This window comes from Dermochelys coriacea, chromosome 20, assembly GCF_009764565.3.
Source record: "Dermochelys coriacea isolate rDerCor1 chromosome 20, rDerCor1.pri.v4, whole genome shotgun sequence".
Taxonomy (NCBI): Eukaryota; Metazoa; Chordata; order Testudines; family Dermochelyidae; genus Dermochelys; species Dermochelys coriacea.
The window spans coordinates 18,314,274-18,337,645 of NC_050087.2; the positions used below are offsets into that span (position 1 = coordinate 18,314,274).

At 62.7% G+C, this 23,372-nt stretch overlaps 1 protein-coding gene across 3 annotated transcripts; it reads right to left on the reverse strand.

The window, feature by feature from the left end:
- Nucleotides 1-342: 342 nt before the first annotated feature.
- Nucleotides 343-6,065, reverse strand: MRPL4 (mitochondrial ribosomal protein L4). Of its 3 annotated transcripts, none has more exons than XM_038378778.2 (9): nt 5,909-6,065; nt 5,529-5,613; nt 4,132-4,300; nt 3,310-3,361; nt 2,878-2,995; nt 2,375-2,481; nt 1,708-1,817; nt 1,318-1,388; nt 343-800 (listed from the first exon to the last, which is right to left on the reverse strand). In XM_038378778.2, the coding sequence occupies exons 1-9, from the start codon at nt 5,954-5,956 to the stop codon at nt 655-657; spliced, it is 906 nt and encodes a 301-aa protein (XP_038234706.1). In that variant the 5' UTR covers nt 5,957-6,065; the 3' UTR covers nt 343-654. The 3 variants fall into 3 exon arrangements, with proteins under 3 accessions (XP_038234706.1, XP_038234708.1, XP_038234707.1); XM_038378780.2 differs by having other exon boundaries at nt 5,459-5,613; nt 5,909-6,051; XM_038378779.2 differs by lacking the exons at nt 5,529-5,613; nt 5,909-6,065 and adding an exon at nt 4,984-5,190.
- Nucleotides 6,066-23,372: the final 17,307 nt, after the last annotated feature.

The following is a 23,372-nucleotide window of genomic DNA, read 5'->3' on the forward strand; positions in this document are numbered from 1 at the left end:
TGCTCAATCAGCAGTCACACAGCAGAGTCTCTCTGGGCTCAACACTTCCACAGTCCAGGCTGCACCCCGGGGACCCCGTCACACCTGGACAAACCCAGCTCCATCCGTGGCAGCCCCAAGGGCCAGACCAGTCCTCGCTCCTCCGCTGGCTGCTCCTGACCTGCAGCCCTAGCACAGTGCACGGGTTGCGTGGCCACGTGCCACATGCAGGGCGAGGCCCCACTGGGGACTGCGCTCCTGCTTGCTTCCTCCCCTCCCCCAGTTTAGGGTAAACCCTTCGGGCAAAAGGGAAACACCCCCCTGGCGCCCCAGCCCCACAGAAGGCAGGACAAGCCAGCACCAGGCAGTGCAAGAGCGGCAGCTCTTTAATGGCTGTGCATCGGCAGGATGGGCTGTTTAACAGTCATGCTCCCAGCAAGCAAGAGAAGGCAACCCCCCCGCCCCCCCCCAAGGGCACGGCCCAGCCTCTCTCCTGTCCACCGTGCAGAGAACAGTCACTTCCAAGCCACTTTGCGGCCCCCAGGTGCATTGTGGGAGGGCAGCAGGAAGCTGCCTTGATGCCAGTCCCCTTTCCGCATGCGCTCAGTGGGGTTAACTCACTCAATGGGCTAGACGCCCAAGAGGCCTCCCTGCGGCGGGCGCCGTCCCTCGGGGCTAGGGGAAGTCACTGTAGGGTAGCCGGAAGGGGTACAGGGCGGTGTAGCGGGAGTCGTGCCACAGCAGCTTCTCCTCCAGGAAGGCAAGCGTGTCCAGCGTGAGCACCAGCGTCTCGTGCTTGAGCATACTGTGCACATTGAGACCTGAGAGAGACCAGGGCGGGGTCAAGGCGTGCCCGGGCCAGCCAGACTCTGTGCAGTGCAGGTTAGCCCAGCACCCCCTGCCCACAAGGCAGCTCCTGCGATGGTTCCTGACCCCTGCAGACTTCCTCCCCTCTCTGGCTGTGCACACTGTTGTGAGGTGACATACAGTCCCCACTCCCCACCCCAGAGCCAGCTGCATCTCAACGCCAGCCAGGGATAGAGGGATCCCTCTATAAACAGCCTCCACGCCCCAGCCCAGAACCAGCTGCATCTCAGTGAGTGAGGGGATTCTCCCCCCACCCACACTGGGATGAGGGTCATGGAGGGCTGGTGCTTGCTGTACTGCAGGCAGGGGACAAGGTGAGGGCCAGGAGCACGAACTCCCCTTACAGGGCAGTATGCAGCAGGGAGGGAAGGCACCGTGTCCCGCAGGCCAGGACTCTCGTGGCCACTCTTGGAGGCCAGCGTGATGACCTTGGGGGGCCGTGCCGTGCCCCCCCCCCCCTCCAGCACTCACCTAGGGCTGGCACCAGGGTGATGGTTTTCAGGCTGGCTGCTGCCTTCACGATGTTCTCTGGCATCTTGTTGCTGGAACAGAAGGCAGATGAGGAACCGTGACCTCAGCCACAGGGACTCCCACCCGTGCCCGAGACCCTCCTCCAGGCTGCGAGGCATTGGCACGGGGCAGCAAGGAGACCAGTCCCCACTTCTCTTGGGGAAGGCTGGGAGTGCTACCCCCAGACCCCACCCCTGCAGTGCTCCCAGATCTCCTGCCAGCAGGGGCGATCTTCCCCAGCACTCTCCTCTCCCGCCAGATCACACCCTCTGCTGCGTGTCTGGGATTTATGGTTCTCCTTGGCTGGGGCCAGAGGAGGCTCCGCATCTCCCCCCGCCCGCTCCCACTCACACGTCGACAATCAGCACGGACTGGCCCCAGTGCCTGTATCGCGCTAGGTCTGCCAGATACTGGGGGTCGCAGGTCGGCATGTCCAGGCCATCCACAATGTGCAGGTTGTCCTGGAAACACAAAATACGCTCGGTACTTTTCAGCTGCTTGACCCCCCCTGCCACCATCCCCAGAGCCAGGGTGACCCCCGCATCCACCCTCCAAGCCAGCTGAGGCCCTCCCCATCCCTGAGCCAGCCAGACCCACCCCCTTCAGCTGGGCTAGGAAAGGACCTTCTAGGAAAGGGTCACAATCCCTCCACCTCCTAGTTACCAAGTGACCAGAACGCCTGGCTACAGGGCCCTGCATCTGGCTGAATGAGATCCTGGGGACCCCAGCCCACCCCCTCCTCTCTGTGAGCAAACCAAGTGATTGTACACACAGCAGGCCGGGGCAAGAGCAAGGGCCACCCAGGAGTCCTGGTTCCCAGTCCCCCTGCCCAATCTAACCCAGTCCCATAGCCAGAGACAGAAGCTAGGAGTCCCAGTTCCTACTCCCCCCGCCCCGATCTAACCCAGTTCCCTAGCCCGGGACAGAACCCAGGAGTCCTGGCACTCCACACACACACACTAACAAGCCCAGCGGCCCAGGAGGGCCCTGTACACAGACAGCCGCACACTCGTGCTACCTGCATCAGCTTGGCCGTCAGCGCCACCTTGAGGCCCAAGACCCGCACTTTCATGGGCAGCATGTAGTAGTAACTGGTGGGGCCCCTGGGGCCATGGATGATGCCGCCTGGAAGGGAGAGGCAGCGGGAGGTCAGGAGGGATCAGTGCCCGGAGGCAGGGGCTAGGAGGCTGGATTCTAGATGGCTAGGAGGGCGCCTCAGATTCAGGGGCACAACAGGCTCTAACCTGAGCAGCCCCCCTGCTCCCACACTGCTCAGCACTGACTCCCCATCCAGGGAGCCCGGTCCAGCTCCCCGCCCCCTGCTGAACCTACACGCACTGCGGCAGCACCCCCAGGCAGCACCAGTCATGGGCCCCGTGGCTCCGTCTGCGCCCTGGGGCACAGGAGACAGGAGCAGGGCCCAGAGTCACGCAGCTTCCGGGGCCCTGTCTCCGTTTGCCCCCTGCCCCTCACCTGGCGTCAGGGTGGGGGCAGAACACACAAGGGCTGGGAGCCACTCACCGCCGCGCCAGAGTGGGGAGCGGATGCTGCCATGCCTGGCCCGGCCGCTGCCTTTCTGTGCCCAGGGCTTCTTGCCGCCACCGCGCACCTCCGCTCGCGTCTTCACCTTGGCATAGCTCTGAAAGGAGAGTGTGGGTCACAGCGCCCAGCGGGAGTGAGCACCTCGGACCCATCTGACCCAACACGCCCCCACTCAACGGGGGAAACTGAGGCACAGGGGAGGGACTTGTCCGACGCCACACAGAGACGGGGATAGAACCCAAGAGTCCTGACTCCTAGGCCCCCATCTCTAACCACTAGATCCTGCTCCCTCCCAGAGCTGGGAACAGAACCCAGGTGTCACTGGCCTATTGGCTCTCTCCAGCCCCCTCCTCAGACTGAGAAGCTGTCATTCCTCACAGGTCCCCACCCCCCGGCTCTGTACATACTCACTATCCTCTTGTAGTTCCTCTGCCAGACTGCGACTGTGTGCAGAATGTCGACCCTGCAGAGGGAAAGCACAGAGAGCAGGGGGTTGGCACAGGCTGGGCTGAGTGAGACAGCAGGCTGTGTGTGTTGGGGGAGCACACAGCAGTGGGCAGAGCGGCAGCTTAACAAGCAACATCGGGGAGCGAACACCCCAAGGTTTCCAGATTTCTTTCTGCTCTGGGTTGAAATTAGCCCTGGGCAAAGGGGCCGGCTCCGCAGCCATGGGGACAGGATCCCTGTGTTTAACCTCAAGGCCGGCACTTGGGTGATCCCCTGGGGGGGGCAGAGAGCAGTTCTGTCCCCATTGTTCAGTTCGGCTGGCTTTATCTCAGCTCAAAGGTGACTGTGGGGCCCAGGCCAGAAAACAGCTTTGAGACAACAACACCTTCAGATTGGTGCTGACTCGGGGCCAGATCAGAGCCAGCACCCCTAGAGGAGAAAGGCCCCATGTCCCATCCCCTGTCCATCTGAGCCAACCAGCCCCCCTCCACCTTGGGGCCAGTTTGGAACCTGACTTCCCTAAAGTGGAATGGTCCCGTATCCCATTCCCTGCCCCATTTCCCCTGTGTTGGGGCTGAATTGGAGCTGGTGTCCCCTTAAGTGGAATGGTCCCGTGTCCCATTTGCCCAACACCCTCCGAGCCAGCCAGGCCCCCAAGTCGTCGTCCAAAGGTTGGCTTTGGTTACAGCAGCAACAGTAACAAAATCCTCTCTCCCTGTGTTGCCACAGCTCATTCGTCCTTAACCCGGACACTTCCCGGGCTGACAACGCGTCTCTGAACCGTACCGGGGCATTACTGCAAAGACATCGGGATGTAGGTCTGCTAGGCCCACATGTCTGTCATCGTAGTGTCTCAGGGACTCCACCCAGGCCTGCACGGCTGTGCGGTGAGAGGGGATCGCAAGGCGGCAATCCCGGAGGACAGGGGCACTGGAGGTCACCAGGGGCAGCTTTTCTAGGAGGCACAAACAAAAGAGGTCTGAGCAGCCACTGCAGAGCCCGCATGCTTTGTACAGCCAGGGGCAGATCATAGCAGCCTCTGGCCAGGAATAACCGGCCCATTTTCAGCCCATGGTACGTGATGGTCACAGTCCATCCCGGTTAAACTGATCATCCCTGATTGGCAACACATAACAAGTCACTCTGCTAAGGCAGGTAGCAGAGGCCAGGTGCTCTTCTCCAGCAGAACCACAACCCACTGCATAAATCAACTCCAACAGCCAACCAGGCATCATCACACACACAGCAAAGCAGACAACTGAGAGACAGAGCAAAACTGGCTCTCTGGCCACCCTACGCTCACTGGCCAGAGCAACCAAACACACCCAAGAGCACAGTCTGCCTGCAACAGTGACCAGGCAGCACCTGGATCTAGTGGCAACGGCACAGGACAGAGATACAGGAGACCTATTCCACTGCTGCCCAGCTGGGTGACCTATGGCAAGCTCCTTCGCCCCCTGCGCCTCAGTTTCCCCTCTTGCCTTTGTCTGTTTAGACCAGGGGCAATCAATAGACAGACTGCAGGCTAAATCTGGACCACCAGATGCTTTTAAATGGACCCCAAAATCTTTTTATTTATTTATTACCATGATTGTTATTTTTTAATTATTTTATCTAGAGTCTGGACCTTGACTATACCTTGAACAAGAAATGTGGACCTTGACAACAAATAATTGACTAGCCCGGTAGACTGTGAGCTCTTTGGGGCAGGGGAACACCTCTCACTCCGAGTCTGTGCAGCGCCCGACATGTAGTGGGCCCCGACCCTCTGTCAGAGGCCTGTGCGGTGCCCATCACCGCAAGGGCCCTGAACCGCAGTCAGGGTCTCCAGGTGCTACTGTAATACAAATAAACAACAATACAAACCCCCCACCCCCACCCCGCCATCAGAGGATGAGCTGACCTCTAACGGAGGTTTGGAAGACACTTCCCCAGGGGGCGGTTATCCCACTGCTACTTCCTGCAGGGTCCCCCACCCTGCAGCAGCCAGTGCTGTCCACTCTCACACCCAGGAGACTAATCCAGCCGGCTCCCCTGGCCTGTTCCAGCAACCTGGGTCTTGCGCAATCCCTGCATTTCTACTTCTTATGGCACCTGCGATACCATTTCGTACCTGGCCACCACACAGAGTCCGGGCACAGGAACCACAGAGGCAGGATTTTAGAACCATGAACAGGACTCACCTGCCTGGGATGCAGCATCCCGCAGACGTGGGGAGGTTGCGGGAGCCTCGGGACGCCCCGGCTGGCCAGACAAGGTGGACAGAGCCTTGGAGTGGAAGGAAAGACAAAGGGAGAGAGGAGTCAAGCACAGAGTAGCGAGGGGAAAGGTGCAGCTGTGGCAGTCGCATGTTGCACTAGTGCAGCCCCAGGCACCCTACTCCAATGCTGTGTCGCCAGGGCCACCCTGGTCACGGCGTGGGGGAAATCGCACCCCTTGGCCCCACGGCTGCTGTCCTCGGGGCGGGGGGTTGCCTGTCGTATACGCTGCCCCTACCCCCATAGGGCTCCTTTGACCTCCATGGGCCCTTTGACCTCTGCCCCGCCCCCTTTGGCCCCCTCACCCGCGCGGCCGCGCCCCGGCCCCAGAGCCGGCTCCCAGCCCGGATCATGGCGCCCCGGCCCCGGCAAGAGGCACCGCCGGCCCCACGTGAGCGCCCAGGAACGGCGGCGGCGGCGGGGGGCGAGACAGCGCCGCTTCCGGCGCATGCCGATGACGTAAGAGGAGGCGGGGCGCTCTCGCGGGGCTTCTAGGGCGCGGGGTTGAAGGCACTTCCGGTTGGGAGGGGGAGGGGAGCTGTTTGGGTAACGCCCATCACGGGGGGAGCGGGGGAGCTGGGGAGGGGAGGGGAACGGGATGGGGGAGCTGGGGAGGGGAAGGGGAACGGGATGGGGGAGCTGGGGAGGGGAGGACAGGGGATGTGGGGAGCTGGGGGAGGGGAGGACGGGGCATGGGGGGAGCTGGGGAGGGGAAGGGGAACGGGATGGGGGAGCTGGGGAGGGGAGGACAGGGTATGTGGGGAGCTGGGGGAGGGGAGGACGGGGCATGGGGGGAGCTGGGGAGGGGAGGACAGGGTATGTGGGGAGCTGGGGGAGGGGAGGACGGGGGAGCAGGAGATGGGGAAGGGGAACGGGATGGGGGAGCTGGGGAGGGGAACGGGATGGGGGAGCTGGGGAGGGGAGGACAGGGCATGGGGGGAGCTGGGGAGGGGAAGGGGAACGGGATGGGGGAGCTGGGGAGGGGAGGACAGGGTATGTGGGGAGCTGGGGAGGGGAGGACGGGGGAGCAGGAGATGGGGAAGGGGGATGGGGAGAGGATGGATCTAGACTGTTCTCAGTGGTAGCAGATGACAGAATGAGGAGCAATGGGCTCAAGTTGCAGTGGGGGAGGTTTAGGTTGGATATTAGGAAAAACTTTTTCACTAGGAGGGTGGCGAAGCACTGGGATGCGTTACCCAGGGAGGTGGTGGAATCTCCTTCCTTAAAGGTTTTTAAGGTCAGGCGTGACAGAGCCCTGGCTGGGATGGTTTAGTTGGGGATTGGTCCTGCTTTGAGCAGGGGTTGGACTAGATAACCCCTAAGGTCCCTTCCCACCCCGATAGTCTAGGATTCTGGTACCCAGAGCATTTCTCTGGCCTCTGCTGCACAGGAAAGGCCACCCCAGGTTGCAGGCATAAGGAGAGTCACTGTCCCAGCTGAGTGTGCCTGAAGAAAAGCTTGCGGGAGCGGAGCAGGAGGAAGGGCCAGGAGCCCTGGGTTCGAGTCCTTGGCTGAAGCACTGAGGCTCTGGGGGGGGCTCAGTTGCCATCTGTAAAAAGGGGGCATTGCTTCCTGACTATGGTGAACAACTGTGAAAAAACAGGACGGGGGTGGGGGGTAATAGGCGCCTATATAAGAAAAAGCCCCCCAAAACAGGACTATCCCTATTCAAATGGGACATCTGGTCACCCTATTCCTGACTGCAGGGAGAGTGAGCACAGAGCATGGGCCGGTGGTGATGGGGCCGGAGCAGCACCTAAGTCAGAGCCACAGGTGAGAAATAGCTCATTAGATCAGACTGTCACTTGGTCATCAATAGAGGCTCTAGGTTGTGGTTTATTTTTTTTTTTAGTTTCTCACCGTATGTTTCCAAACCCTGACACTTGCTTTTATCTGAAGCTTTCTCTCAAGTTCTCTTCTGTACATTCACTGTAACCCTAAGTGCCTTGTGCTAAGGGAGAGTCTTGATCTGAGGTGAAACCACACCACTGAACTGGTGTGCACTGTTTCCAGGGAGGCAGCCGATCGTTGTGGGGGTCCAGACAATGGACTGGACCTCAGGTGTAATGAAGTGGGGTGTGTGAATAGCTCGCCTGACGAGGAAAAGAGTTGCCGGTGGCCGGGGAGAGTTTCCTCTGGTGGGCAGACAGGGCTCCCCCCGCTATGAGCAGGTGGTAGTGATTCCCCCTGGACACCCCAGGTAACCCTGAGCAGTGCCACAGTTCTGCTGGTCTGATTTCCCTGTTCTAGGATAACAATAATAATAATTCGTAGCCTGCTCTGATTGCAGCCCAGCTCATCAGAGGGTCTCCGAGCGCCTGACAAAGCAGGTCAGTATCGGTGACAGAACGATGCCACCTCGGAAGGGTTGAAGCTAAACAGTGGAGGGGCGCTCCTATCCCAGAATAGTTCTCCATGTGCTGATGTAACTGTACTGGGCTAATTACCTGGGATAAACGGTGACACTTCCCTGCGGAGACAAGCCCGGTTTCCAGTAAGTGCCCGCCAGCGCTGGGCCAGCAGAGGGCCCTCCAGCCATATTATGAATGGCCCGGTGCTCTAGCAGGACCCTGCTGTGCGAGAAGCATCTCAAGTCTTGAAGCCGAGAGAGACCTTCCGAGCCTGCCTGGTGGTAGAGGAGCACTCAAGGGGGACTCAGCGCATGTATGCGGGATTGTTACTTGTACAGAGCTGGAGCCAAGGGCCCCTGCTGAGGACCAGGCCCCCTTATGCCCAGGGCTGTCGACAGTCCCTGCACCAGACACCTCATAATCTAGGTCATGGCGAGCTGTAACAGGTGGATGAGGCAAACAGGATGCGTGAAGGAAGCCCGTGCAGCAAACCAGCTGCTGTCTGATAAGCAGGTGGTCTCACGTCTAGACGTGCGGGGGGCTGGGGGAGATTATCTACATCTCCTACTGCAGGGTTCTTCCAGCTTCTTTGGTGTTGGTCGCTGTCGGAGACAAGCTGGGCTAGATGGGCCTGGGGTCAGATCCAGCCTGGCTGTTCCACATGCTATCGTTAGCTGGTTAGACTCCGGCACGCAGCACACAAGTAGCTACAGAACACATGGCTGCAGGACACTAAGGCAAATATCTCTAGAGTCCACTGAGACTAAGCTGGCCCCTCGAGGGGACCCTTTCGTGCACAGGTAAGACATACCAGCAGGAGGGTGTCACAGACGCTTACACAGTCGGGGCTACCCTTATCCTATGAACAAAGATTCCTAGATTGCAGGGCCCATCCAGTCTGATCCCCGGCACCACGCCGGCCATAGGACGCCCCGAGTTAATCCCTGGTTGAACTAGAGCAGAGCTTTTAAACAAATCTCCAGTCCAAACTGAACAGCTGCCAGCGCTTGAGAGGCGTCAGCCCCGTGTCTGTCAATCCGGCTCCTCTCCCCAGCCTGTGAATTGCTTCCAAACAGCTCCTCAATACAAGCAGTATTTTAATCGCATCCTTCTGCAGCTGACACGATGCCAAGGATTTTGATGCAGAGTCACGCACGGCCTGGCCGGACCTGTACCAGAAATGGGGACCTAATGGGTTGACAGCATCTTATTCAAGAATTCCTATTGACACCAGTGTGGTTTCCTCTTCCTCTGTAAACTGCATGAACCCTTACTGTGAACTCTCGCTATCAGATCATTATAATGACCCTGGACTGGACAAAGCCCTGGGGACAGCTACAGTACATCCATATTGTGGTGACGATTTGTTTAGCTGGTTTCAGAGTAGCAGCCGTGTTAGTCTGTATTCGCAAAAAGAAAAGGAGGACTTGTGGCACCTTAGAGACTAACACATTTATTTGAGCATAAGCTTTCAATGAAGTGAGCTGTAGTCCACAAAAGCTTATGCTCAAATAAATTTGATTTGTTTAGCGTTTCGATTGCAAAAGTGCTGAGAGGCCAACTGGCTTGGGATAAACTGCCGGGCGCAGCGCAGACCCCGACCGAGACCAGGGCCCCGTCATGCCGGGCGCTGCGCAGACCCCGACCGAGACCAGGGCCCCGTCATGCCGGGCGCTGCGCAGACCCCGGCCGAGATCAGGGGCCTGTTGCGCCAGGCAGGATGCTGCCCAGACATCTAGAAAATGACAGATCTGCCCCAAAGAGCACCAGGTGTATAGGACAAGCCATAGCCAGAGGATGAGCTAAGTCGGTGGAGGGCAGGGTGAGAAAATGAGGAGGAGGTGTGCCGATCTCAGGATTCAGTCCTCAGTCGGTGCTGTGACACCCTCAAATGTTCATTGAGTCTGAGGCCAGAGGGACTGTTCTGCTCATCCGGTTTGCCCTCCTGCAGAGCGCCGCCAGCAATCCACCCCCGTGACTCCCGCAGCCAGCCCAGAAGCTCTGGCTGAGAGAGAGCCCCTCCTTTAGAAAGGTACCCAGTCTCCATTTAAAGACTTTGAGTGGTGGGAACCCACCACAGCCCGGGGTGAGTTACTCCAAGAGTTAATGCCTCTCACTCTTAAAATATGCCAGCCAGCTTTGTCTGCAAGATTACAGGGCTGTCCGCAGTCAGAAATCTCTTCGCAAGACGGGGACGTACAGACCTGTGAGCCCCCTCCTGGAGACTCTAAATAGATGGAGCGTCTTTTGCCTCTTCCTTCAATCTCCCTACCGAGATTCTTGTCGCTGGTTCGGAGCCCTCTCCACTTTGTCATGTCCCCCTAGAAGTGGGGGCACCTGAGGGGGACGCCGGATCCCAAGGACAGGCTGCGAGGTACCCAGAGAAGGGTTGGTGCTCGTTGTTAATCCAGGTCCAAGAGAATCTCGACTCCTCTCCCCAGGGGCCTGCAGTTCAGCCGCCTTGCCCGGGGACTTGCCCACAAGTGTGAGGGGTAAGAGTGGGATGCTCCCAGCCCCTTCCCAGAGTTGGGCCCAGAGCGAGGTCTCCACCCCTGCGTGGCACCCTGCAGCCCGCAGAGAGGGCTGCTGGGAAAGGTGGTTGGCCAGCTGGCTCCTACTCTGATTTCTGTCTGTGACCGTGCTCTGCAGCGGAGCACACGGGGGGCTAATTTTAGCCGGTTTGTTTGGAGAAAGCTGAGATTTCACCAGCTGCAGCTTCCCCCACTCTGTCTCCTGTCTGGGCTGGGCTTGCCAGCTGCGGTGAGAGCCAGGGCTTTCTTCGGGGCTTTCTAGGCTGGCCAGGGGGCCTCTGCGGCCAGGGGAGGGGGCCCACAGAGGGCACTCAGCTGTGGGCAAGACAGGGCCTTGCAAGTGCTGTGCCAGCTGCTGGATCGCGGGCTCATGGAGGAAGGGGCATTGCTGGGGCCCGGTGATCCTGCCCTCTTCTGTGCCCTGGGAGGTTTGTCCCCCAGTTTCCACGGGGGCGGAGCTGCCCCAAAAGGGCCCCCGGCCGCTGGGGCAAAGGGCGAGGCAGGAGACTGAGATCTGCTGCAGTGCGGATCCTGCCTCTGCTGGGTTCACTGAGCCCCTGGCGGGGCAAACAGCCCTGCGCTCTCCGCGTTCGGCTCTGGGTACAGCCGCCCCGCTCTCTGTCCCAGTGACTCCCGCTGGCCGTCTCCTCTGGGACCAGCAGCGCCAAGGCTCCCGGGGGAAAAACCCAGGGCTCCCCGCAACGCCCGTGACCATTGGGCCAGCATGGAGTACAAGGGAATCACCCCACCTGCTGAGCCCCCTGCTCCCTGCAGCACGGACCCCCAGTGCCAGGCTGGGACACTGCTGAGCCCCCTGTTCCCCGCAGCACAGCGCCCCCTAATGCCAGGCTGGGACACTGCGGTCACACCCCCACTGAGCCCCCCCACTCTCCATAGCACGGCCCCCCTAGTGCCAGGCTGGGACACTGCTGAGCCCCCTGTTCCTCGCAGCACAACACCCCCCAATGCCAGGCTGGGACACTACGGTCACACCCCTGCTGAGCCCCCCCCGCTCCCCATAGCACAGCCCCCCCCATGCCAGGCTGGGACACTGCAGTCACACCCCCGCTGAGCCCCCCCCGCTCCCCATAGCACGGCCCCCCTAGTGCCAGGCTGGGACACTGCTGAGCTCCCTGTTCCCCGCAGCACAACGCCCCCCAATGCCAGGCTGGGACACTGCGGTCACACCCCTGCTGGGCCCCCCCCGCTCCCCATAGCATGGCCCCCCAATGCCAGGCTGGGACACTGCAGTCACACCCCCGCTGAGCCCCCACCCGCTTCCCATAGCACGGCCCCCCTAGTGCCAGGTTGGGACACTGCTGAGCCCCCTGTTCCCCGCAGCACAACGCCCCCCAATGCCAGGCTGGGACACTGCGGTCACACCCCCGCTGAGCCCCCCCGCTTCCCATAGCACGGCCCCCCTAATGCCAGGCTGGGACACTGCAGTCACACCCCTGCTGAGCCCCCCCTGCTCCCTACAGCACGGCCCCCCTAGTGCCAGGCTGGGACACTGCGGTCACACCCCTGCTGAGCCCCCCCCACTCCCCATAGCACGGCCCCCCTAATGCCAGGCTGGGACACTTTGGTCATACCCCCACTGAGCCCCCTGCTCCCCGCAGCACGGCCTCCCTAGCACCGCTCCGGGGCCCACACTGACTACAAGATGAGGGTGCCCTCTACCTACCCCCCTGCAGCACTGTACCCTGGGTGCCAGGCTAGGACCCCAGGGTCAACATTGCCTATAAGGGGAGAGCACCCGCAGCTGAGTTCTCCCATTCAAGTGCGGAGCTGGCCCAGCCTCCTGCTCGTGGGGCTGCAGGACTCGTAATTCCGGCCCCCACCCCCCGGCCCCGCACCATGATTGGCGTCCAACCCCACTGCCCTGTTCCTGGGGGTCTCCTGCACCAGAGTCAGGGCCTGTTCCCCTAGTCGGGAATCGCTCTGGCTGGGGTGAGATCATTGCGGCAGGGGCTGCAAACAGCTGGGACCACTTCACATCTGGGTTTGTTGACTTCAGCACTCGGCAAAGCAGAGATAAATCCCAAGTGTTGAGGCCCTGGCCAGGGCCAAATGAATTCCATGTGAGCTGGGTAATGGCAGGGGCGGGCAGGGGCGAGGGAGCGCTGCAGAACCCGCTTCCCCGCAGCCTGGCGTGCTCCAGCCCCGTCCACATGGAGAGGCTCTCTGGGTGGTGCCGCAAGGATCCCAAAGCGCCAAAGTGGAGCCCTCCCTCCCCACCCCACCAAACCGCCCCCGTCCCACGGGTGGGTCCTGGCCCCATCTCACTCCGCTCCCTGCACATGGCTTGGCCTTGGAACGCCGGAGCTGGAGGCTGACGGAAAATGATTTCTGTGCAGCGGGAAGAGAGCCAGCCCTGGGCCCCACCCTGCGCCTGACACGGCTGGTGGTCTGACAGTGATTTCCTGCCCCTAATCCGTTCCTTCTGCTCCTTGCTTAGGGCCCCCCGGCCCCCAGCCCTCGGCAGGTTGAAACAGCAGGCGGTTCTTGGGGCCCGGGCCCAGCCCTGTCCACATGGTGGGGGCATCGGTCCCCAGCCGGGAACCAGACAACAAGACAGATCCTGGAGGAGCCCTGACCCCTTTGCTGGGGTCCTGCCCTCCCCAATGTGGCAGGTCCTGATCCCCAGGACAGGGCATGATGCCCCATGCTGCCGCTGCCAGCCATCCCTCACTTGTACAGTGCCCTGGGAGTGCCGTGCAAGGCCCCGAAGCGCTCGCCTCTCTGGGCTCCAGACACGAGGGGGTGGCCCCACGACCCCACATCTAGCCCCAGCCCTGACCCACGAGTTCCAAGGCAGCCACCCGGTGCCCTGGATGGTTCATATCCCCCTGCCGAGGGAGCCAGCCAGGCTTTGGAGGGCAGGACTGAGCTGGTAAAAGGCTGGATTTTGTGCAGCAACCCCTTCCCCTGGGGCCAACGCCAGGGCCTCCAGCACCAAGATCTACCCCTGGAGCTAAAGCAGCAGCTCCGCTCCTTGCTGCCAGTAGTAGGCTGTTATCTGCTAGTGGACCACATGCTCGGACGGGGGTTACATTTACCCCCCCCAGCACCTTCAGCCCCCATGGATCTCTGGGTCACCTGGCTGTGATCTGGTCTGAGCCCATCCCTGGGGAGGCACGCACCGCCATTCTCCCTCTGCCGCCATCTCCCATGCTCCCAGCATCAGGGCAGGGTTCTGCGGTGCCTGCCGTGGGGCTGGGAGGGCAGGGGGGAATGATGGGCAACCTGGAGCCAGCTGCCAGGTCGTCCAGGCCCCAGCTGCTCTCCACAGCTGGGGGACGTCATCCAGGCCGCGGACGAAGCAGCTCCCAGTTCTCGAGCCAGCGGGAAGTGCCAGGGAGTCAGTGTGTCGGCCAGGAGCCGGCCCAGGAATGGGTGACACGGCCCTGGGCTAACACGCCAGCCGTCGCGGCCCCGTCCCGTCCTGTCCCGTCCCGCCAGGCTGGGTGTGAACGTGCCAGGGGGACAGACAACGACGCGGTGCCAGTGTCTGTATGTGCGTCTGTCGGAGCCGGGCAGCGCCCGTGCGTACGTGTGAGTCCAGTGCCCCACAGCCCCCCCAATCCCCCGCTGGGACGGGGCCCAGGCTGCCGGCCCCCACCCGCCCTGAGGAGAGGGTGGAAAGAACCAGGGCTGGGTGGGAGGCATCTGCGTCCAATTAGCCCCACTCGCTCCCTTCAGCCCCACTCGCTCCCTTCGGAAACAGGAACTGAGACACCTGAGTGCTCCCCGCCCCCCGCCCGCTCCTCCCCCACTCCTGCTCCCCTCCCACCTCGGCCCCCCGCCCGCTCCTCCCCCACTTCCTGCTCCCCTCCCACCTCAGCCCCCCCCGCCTGCTCCTCCCCCACCTCCTGCTCCCCTCCCACCTCGGCCCCCCGCTCGCTCCTCCCCCACCTCCTGCTCCTCTCCCACCATGGCCCCCCTTGGCCTCTCGCCCGCTCCTCCCCCACCTCCTGTTCCCCTCCCACCATGGCCACCCTCAGCCCCCTGCCCACTCATCCCCCCACCTCCTCCTCCCATCCCCCCTCAGCCCCCTGCCTGCTCCTCCCCCATCTCCTGCTCCCCTCCCACCTCGGCCCCCCGCCCGCTCCTCCCCCACTTCCTGCTCTCCTCCCACCTTGGCCCCCCGCTCGCTCCTCCCCCACTCCTGCTCCCCTCCCACCTCAGCCCCCCCCGCCTGCTCCTCCCCCACCTCCTGCTCCCCTCCCACCTCGGCCCCCCGCTCGCTCCTCCCCCACCTCCTGCTCCTCTCCCACCATGGCCCCCCTTGGCCTCTCGCCCGCTCCTCCCCCACCTCCTGTTCCCCTCCCACCATGGCCACCCTCAGCCCCCTGCCCATTCATCCCCCCACCTCCTCCTCCCATCCCCCCTCAGCCCCCTGCCTGCTCCTCCCCCATCTCCTGCTCCCCTCCTGCCTCGGCCCCCGCCCGCTCCTCCCCCACCTCCTCCTCCCATCCCCCTTGGCCCCCCCGTCACGGAGTCCCCGGGCAACGCTCTGGATCTGCTCCCTGCGAAGCCAGGCAGGACTCTGGGGGAGCCTCCTCTCGGGGAGCAGCCTGTCTGCAGGACACACAGCTCACCCGGCTCCCCCCTTCCTGGGTCTGACCTCGGAGCATCCAGCATCCTCTGCCCCCCCTGCGCTTCCCACAGCGAGTCCGCCCAGGCAGGGTCCTGGGGAAGCCAGAGGGTCCTGCCCCCCAACTCTGCAGTCAGACGTGACTCTCAGCCAGCCAGTAAAACAGAAGGTTTATTAGACGACAGGAACATGGTCTAACACAGAGCTTGTAGGTGCAGAGAACAGGACCCCTCACCTGGATCCATTTTGGGGGGCAGTGAGCCAGACAACCCCGTCTGCACTTCACTCCACATCCCCAGCCAGCCCCCAAACTGACTCCCGCTCCAGCCCCCCTCCTTTGGGCTTTGTCCCTTTCCCGGGCCAGGAGGTCACCGGATTCCTTTGTTCTCTAACCCTTTAACTCTCACCTTGCAGGGGGGGAAGGGCCCAGGCCATCAGTGACCAGGAAACAGGGTGTCGGCCGTTCTCTGTGTCCAGACCCCTGCCCACACCTGCCCTCGAGGGCTCTGCAAGGATCACGCACCCTTATCCCACCCCCTAGATACTTAAGAACTGCCTAGGGGAAACTGAGGCACCCCCACAATATTCAGAGGAAACATTGAGAACAGTCCTATTTCATCACACCCCCGCCCACTCCTCCCCCCACCTCCTGCTCCCATTCCCCCTTGGCCCCCCACCTGCTCCTCCCCCACCTCCTGCTCCCCTCCCCAGCACGGCCCTCTCAGCACCCCGCCTGCTCCTCCCCCAACTTCTGCTCCCCTCCCCAGCACGGCCCCCTCAGTTCCCTGCCTGCTCCTCCCCCACCTCCCCTTCCTCTCCCCATCAGCCCCCATCTGCTTCCCCCACCCACTCCTTCCTCCCACTCCTGCCCACCTGGCTCTGAGTTGGGGGCAGGAGTTGCTCTTCCAGGCTTGTGGGCAGAATATGAGGTGCTGGGGGCCCTGCTTTGGGGCTGGGATAAAGCATGTCAAACATAGGGGTCTCTTTCCTCACCCCCCACCGCCATAAGGGAATCCCCAAGGCCCAGCCAGCCCCAAGGTGAGGTTCCCCCAAACCAGAGTTCCCCCTGTGCCCCTAGCCTCCTGCCCCTGGGAGCAGAGCCTCTCGGAGGGGCCCCTCACCCATCCTGCCAGGCCCTATGGCTGTGACCTTGTGACCCCCCCATCCCCTGCCCAGTGACCCCAGCCTCAGCCCGGGGCCTTCGCCAGCCAGGGCAGAGAGGCACCCGGGGGCTCCCCCAGGCCTGGGCTCCCCCAGACATCCTGGCAGCCCCAGGGCCCCCTCCTCAGACCCAATTCCCATCCAGAGATCCTGGCAGCCCCAGCCCGATCCCCACGGCTCCTCCAGGCTCGGCAGCACTGGGTGTGGGTGGTTCCCCAGGTCAGGCCCCCGGCGGCAGGTTCAGCCGCGTGGTCCTGTCCCTGGCAGGATGAGGCCGGCGCTGGCACAGGGGTTAGCCCCCCTCCCGGCCCCTTGTCTCCGTTCCTGGGCCTGCCCGGCAGGGAGGGACCATACCCCAGCCCGGGGAGGAGGCAGCTCCTGGCCACGCAGGGGGTAAGGCAGGAAGGGGACAAGGCCCCAGCGAGGGAGAGGGGAACACGCCCCACCGAGGCTCATCCCCACACACCCAGCGGCCTCCCCAGGGACTGAGCGTTCCCCAGCCCCTATTCCCTGTCCTGGAGAATCAGGGCCCCAGACACCAGGTCCAAAATGCCCTGGGTTCACCCCTCCCCCAGCAGCTCAGCTGGTGCCCCTCAATTCCGACCCACAGCCCCTGTTCCTCTGCTCCCCAAAGTCCTCCTCGGAGCAGACGGCCAGGTATGGGCTGGTTTTGTGATGGGCCTGGAGCTGGAGGTGAACCCAGATGCCTGGGGGCCTGTCACCAATTCATGAACCCCCTGGGTCCCCCATGAAACGACTGTCCTGGAAACCTCCCTGGCTGCGCCCTGGCCGTGGCCCCAGGATGGTCCGGCGTATGGGGCTGACCAAGGAGCAGCGTGAGGGGCACTGCACCAAGCCTGGAGTTCTCGCCCCGTCTGGTGAGGCAGGGCAAGGCAGGGGCATTAGCGTACAATGAATAACTTCCTGCTGCTCGCAGAGCAACATCTGGGCTGGCACAGCTGGGGCCGCAGGTTTCCAGCTGTGGTCAGCTGCAAAACCCATCCCCTTCATTATCTCTCCACACTGCCTGAGGAGGGCAACACAGCCTGGGCCACATGCTCGGCAGTGAGATTCCTGCAGGGACCTGCTGACTGGGGCATCCCTGGGGCTCTGGGGCTTCTCGGCTGGCCCCAGCAGGGCTCCCTGCAAGATCTGTGAGTCATTCTGATAGTGCCGAGAGGCCCTGAGTGAGACCCCGGGGGAAGCTGTTGCGCCAGGTGCTTCCCAGACCCCGGCCGAGATCAGGGCCCTGTCATGCCAGGCGCTGCACAGACCCCAACGAAAGTTCATCCCTGCCTTGTAGCGCTCACAGGCTAACTGGACAAGGGAAGAACGGGGAGCTGCAGCCTGAAGGGATGGGGTGTCTTTGGCATCCGGCCCACACCCCCATGCATCAGTCGCCCCATTAGGCTGGTAACGAGGGGTGCATAGGGGGGTCCCAGGATCCCAGCTGCCTCAAGCTTCCCCTCTGCACAAAAAATGCCCCTCACTGAGGCACCCTGCCCTGCGGGAGGCTGTGGAAGGGACTCAGGTCCCAGCTGTTTGCTTCCCTCCAGCTCCTGCTATGGGGGATGGGGCTGCAGCTCTCAGTGGGGCATGCTCAGGGCTGTGAGGAATGGAGCCTGTGCTAGCTGCGGATCTGGCCACTGGGGCCTTTGGGGATATGCATTGGGGGACCCTAAATTGTAGCCTGGGGACACCCCAAGGCCCCTCAGCTCAGCTGTACTCCCGAGTGCCAGATCTCACCCTGTGTCGGGTTTGCAACCAGGGTCAATAAATCCTGACCCTAAAGCAGCCCCTGCTCCTGGGACTCCAGCCCAAAGGCTCAGGTGGCCAGTGCCTGGATTCCCACCTGTGACCCAGGGCCAGACCGTTGGGGGCCCCGCCATGGACATTCCAGCCATGCCCGGCACCACTCCACCCCCACCTCTGTCAATATTTGGATCTTCCGGGCTGGCTCCAGTCTCGGCAGGGCCTGCATTCTCCTGTGGGGAGGGGGAGTTCTAGCCCCTCGGGGGAAGGATGGGTTAAACAGCCGGCTGGGCCCAAGTTATTGTAGGGTTGAGCACTGGGACGCTACACGCAGTGATTTGTTATTGTAGGGTTGCCTCTAAGTGCTGGGGCTGTGCACCCTGAGCCTCCCACAGTGCCCCCTGCAACAGCGTGTCCCACCTCCACCACTTATTTCCCCCTTGCCACCTCCTTCCGTCCCCCCGGCCACTGCACGTGGACCCACAGAGCTGAGCAGCCCCCAGCCCCCTGTGCACACCCACAGCCCCACCTCCCCTTCCTCCGACCACACAACCCCATGCAAACCCACATCTCCCTGCACACACTCCCAGCTCTCTGCACTCGCAGGCCCCAGGCAACACCCACACCCCCCATGTGTGTCCCCTCCTGCCCCAGCTGGCTGCAGCACTGTCTGTGCATCGCACCTTCATAGGTGATGCTGCTTCTTTCCTGCCTGCTTCTAACCGCACTCACCACAGCCCTCTTGGCCCGGTCTGACACAGCAGGTACCCTGCCCTGCTGCCCTGGTCTGGGAGCTCTCAGCTGTCTGCTGTGGCAGGCACAGGAGGGCCACAGACCTAGTCCCAGCTGGGTCCCACTGCTGTTAGTAGCTAAAGTGCAGCCAGCTCTGAAGAGAAGGGTGGGAGGCTGGGAGCCAGGACTCCTGGGTTCTATCTACAGCTCTGGGAGGGAAGTGGGGTGTAGTGGGTTAGAGCAGCAGAGGAGCCAGGACCCCTGGGTTCCAGCTCTGCCCCTGAGGGGCAGGCCGCTTCCCCACCCCATAACAAGGAGAATGCCAGTTACTGCCTGGGGCACGCGGCCAAAGGACTGCGACCCGGAAAGCCCTTGGCAGCACCCCCTTTTCCATAACGGTGGGGGACAGGGGCATTACGGCGGGGCCAGCGACCTCTTCAGATTCCCCATCATGTCACGGGGCTGCTCGGCAGCTGAATCAGCCTTTCCCGGCCGGCCGGGAGCTCTGGTGCCAGACAAACACCTGACGCCCACAGACTAGAGTGAGTGCCTGGGGCAGGATCAAAGCCCCCCACCCCGGCCGGAAACCGCCCACACAGCCGCCCCCGCTTCCTGGAGAGAGGAGTGCAGCAGCTGCCGGGTGGCTGTGCTGGGGTCGGGTCCCCTCCCCCTGCAGGGTTCAGGCCCGTTCGGGGCTGACAGAGGCTGCACGGGTCTTCCCCTGACTCAGGGAGCTCAGGCAGCGTCCCTGGGAGCCTGCGGCGCGGAGCAGGAGCTGGGCCCCAGTGCACACCCAGAATTATGCACACCTGTGTGTGCAACGCCCACAGACCCCGGGTGTTGGCGGGTGGGATCGAACCGGGGATCTCTGGAGCTTACTGCATGAGCCCCTGCCACATGAGCTAAAAGCCCCCTGGCTGCTACGCAGATGCCATACTCTCTCGCTAAGTGGTCTCGGCGCCACTAGCTGGGCCAGAACCCCACCCCCAGGGGGTGTGTGGGTTACATGGGCACACATCAGCTTGCATGCAGACACCTACGCACACACCCGCACGCAGGTGTGCACATGCACCTGCTGCCATGCAGACACGCACCCGTCTATTCACACCTCCAGCTGGACACGCTCAGCTGCACACTCAGACACAAGACTGCTGACACATCTACAGCTGCAGCTCTGCACTCGCTTGCACACACACAGGTGTATGAACAAATGCACGTGTGAATGCACAAACCACATGCGCACATGTACCTGCGTGCTGTGCATACACAAACCCACAGCCCCGTGGGCTCACAGCACGCACATGCACTCTCTCTCTGCCCAGTTACAGATCCCCGAACTGCCCCAGCACAGACGTCGCCCCGGCCCCTTGGCACTGCAGCCAGGTCCTTGCACTTCCCTGAGCTGAGCGGCAGCCAGAGAGATGTGTGTGGGCCCTAGGACGGGCGCTGTGCAGCGCTCAAGGGGTTAACGACAAAGCAACATGCGCAGGTAAACAGGCCACAACATCCAGACTTCAGTGCGGAGAGTTCAGCAGCAAAAGTACCTGCAGGCACCTGAGCGAGGGGCTGGGCTCCCCGGGGCTCCTGCTGCAGGCCGGGTGCCCAACTTGGAGACTGGCCTGAGTTGGGGGTCGCAGGGTGGACTTTGGGGCTGGACGCTGGGCCCGTTGCAGATACATGTGTGTGGGAAGGGGCCCTGTGCTCTGCGCGCTGGCCACGGGCCCAGCCCCGGGTGCCCAGGCCTCTGTGGGTGTTAGCTAGCGTGGCCTGGCCCCGTCGGGCGCTGCTGAGCCAGCGGCTGGTTAGAGCCCCAGGCGTTTGCAGCTGTGAGGGTGTCCCGGCTCCCTGGGTGATACCTGGCTGCGCATTGGCTCTGGGGGGGCACTGACTTCTGTGTGTGTGTGTGTGTGTTAGCTCAGGCTGGCAAGCTGGTGGGCCAGGCAAGAGCCCACAGGCACAGGCCCCTGTCTAGCTCTGTCACCCCGCCGGGTGGCAGAGGGGCCTGGAGGTAGGGGAATCTCTCAAGGGTGGACGTGAGCAGGGACCTACGGTGACACCGTGGGGCTGTTCTTCATGTGTCCTCTGAATAGTGTGGGGTGCCTCAGTTTCCCTTAGGTATTTCTTAAGTGTCTAGGTGGTGGGACAAGCGGGTGTGATTATTGCAGAGCAAAGGGCCAGGGTACGTAAATGGCCGACACTCCATCACCTGGCAGCTGATGGCCTGGGCCCTTCCCCCCTGCAAGGTGAGAGCTAAAAGGTTGGAGAACAAAGGAATCCGGTGACCTCCTGGCCCGGGAAAGGGACAAAGCCCAGAGGAGGGGGGGCTGGAGGGGGAGTCAGTATGGGGCTGGCTGGGGACGAGGAGTGAAGGGCAGACGGGGTTGTCTGGCTCACTGCCCCGCCAAAATGGACCCAGCTGAGGGGTCCTGTTCTCTGCACCTACAAGCTGCGTTTTAGACCATGTTCCTGTCGTCTAATAAACCTTCTGTTTTACTGGCTGGCTGAGAGTCACGTCTGACTGCGGAGTTGGGGGGCAGGACCCTCTGGCTTCCCCAGGACCCCGCCTGAGTGGACTTGCTGTGGGAAGCGCAGGGGGGGCAGAGGATGCTGAATGCTCCAAGGTCAGACCCAGGAAGGGGGGAGCCGGGTGAGCTGTGTGTCCCGCAGACAATCTGCTCCCCAAGAGGAGGCTCCCCCAGAGTCCTGCCTGGCTTCGCAGGGAGCAGATCCAGAGCGTCGCCTGGGGACGCCGTGACACCTATCCAAGGGTGACCGTGGAGCTAAGGCTCCGGCTCACCTGGCTGTCACTCAGGGCCGTGGCGCTGGGGGGCCGCTGTAGTGAGTGAAGGAAGCAGAGGCAGCTCCTAAGGGGGGTGGCTGGGAATGGAAGCCGCCTGCCTAGCTCTGTTCAGGGAAAGAGGAACTCGTGTACATGATGCAATTAAATGGCTCCCACATAGGAAACAGCCCGAGATTGTCACCTATTCCCCGTCCAAATGGAAAGCCCCAAACTGCAGCTCTCAATGGGTCAGAGGCTCCAACACAGGAGATCTGTGGGCGGTGGGGGAGGTAACGCTTTCAACCTTGCTACTGCGTTCAGAGGTTGTCAAACCCGCATCTGGCAGAGAGCCACTTTATCACTGTCTGTTAGGGGAGCACCTTGAGGTCCCAACCGAGACCAGGGCCCCGTCGTGCCGGTCGCCGCCCAGACCCTGACCGAGACCAGGGCCCTGTTGTGCCGGTCGCTGCCCAGACCCCGACCGAGACCAGGGCCCTGTCGTGCCGGGCGCTGCCCAGACCCCGACCGAGACCAGGGCCCCGTCGTGCCGGGCGCTGCCCAGACCCCGACCGAGACCAGGGCCCTGTTGTGCCGTGCGCTGCCCAGACCCCGACCGAGACCAGGGCCCTGTTGTGCCGTGCGCTGCCCAGACCCCGACCGAGACCAGGGCCCGGTCGTGCCGGTCGCCACCCAGACCCTGACCGAGACCAGGGCCCTGTTGTGCCGGGCGCTGCCCAGACCCCGACCGAGACCAGGGCCCCGTCGTGCCGGTCGCTGCCCAGACCCCGACCGAGACCAGGGCCCCGTCGTGCCGGGCACTGCCCAGACCCCGACCGAGACCAGGGCCCCGTCGTGCCGGTCGCTGCCCAGACCCCGACCGAGACCAGGCCCTGTTGTGCCGGGCGCTGCCCAGACCCCGACCAAGATCAGGGCCCCATTGTGCCAGGCGCTGCCCAGACTCCCATTGAGATCCAGGCCCCACCGCTCCAGGTGCCGCCCAGACTGGCCCCAAATTGCTCCTGGTGTAACTAGACGAGGAGTTGTTATCCCCATTGTACAGAGAGACACAGAGAGTTTGGGGCAGAGCTGGGAATTGAGTCCTGGTCTCCAGAGGCCCAGCCAAGCCCCCCTCCCATCTCCCCCCGCCCTCTCCCTGCTCTCTGCACTCCCTCGTACCTACCCGTCCCACAGCAACCCAGACGCTACTGGGAGATGGGCACACAGAGGCGCCTAGCGAGGGGGAAAGCAGCCAGGGCATGGACCCAGATGTCTGTCACCGGCTCCTGGCAGGAATCCTCTGCCTGGCGGGGAGGGGGGACACAGGCTGGCTCTGGGGAAGTGTTAGGGCAGGTTTCTCCATCCTGCTTGGTGAGGTGCTGACCCTGATGCCAGGCTCTGTCCCCCCATCGTGGGTGGTGATGGGCTCCCGCCCCCCAGGGAAAGGGCTAGGGCTCCGTCTGGCCCATGTCTGGGGCCCTGGGGCCCATAGACGTCCCCTGCTGGCCACGGGGGCTTTGGCCCAGCGAGGGTGTGGAGCAGCCCAGCAGGAGAGTCATCGGGACCCAGCCATGCCAGGGACTTTCTGCCCCCCCCCTTGGCTGATTGAAGGCACATGTGCTGACCCAGCAGCCGCGGCAGCTGCCCCCGCCCCGCCCCGCCTGCCGGACGCCTGGGAAGCCCTGGCTGCAGTTCTAGGCGCAAAAGCCCCTTCGGTTCCACCCCCTCCAGGCCAGGGCTGCCAAGGCAGTGAGAGTGTGTGGGTGGCTGGGGGTTAACCCTTCCCTGCCCCCGCAGACAGACGGACAGACAACAGGGAGGAAAAGGGGCTTTCCTGCGGGAGACGGGCTCCCTATGGCTGAACAGGTC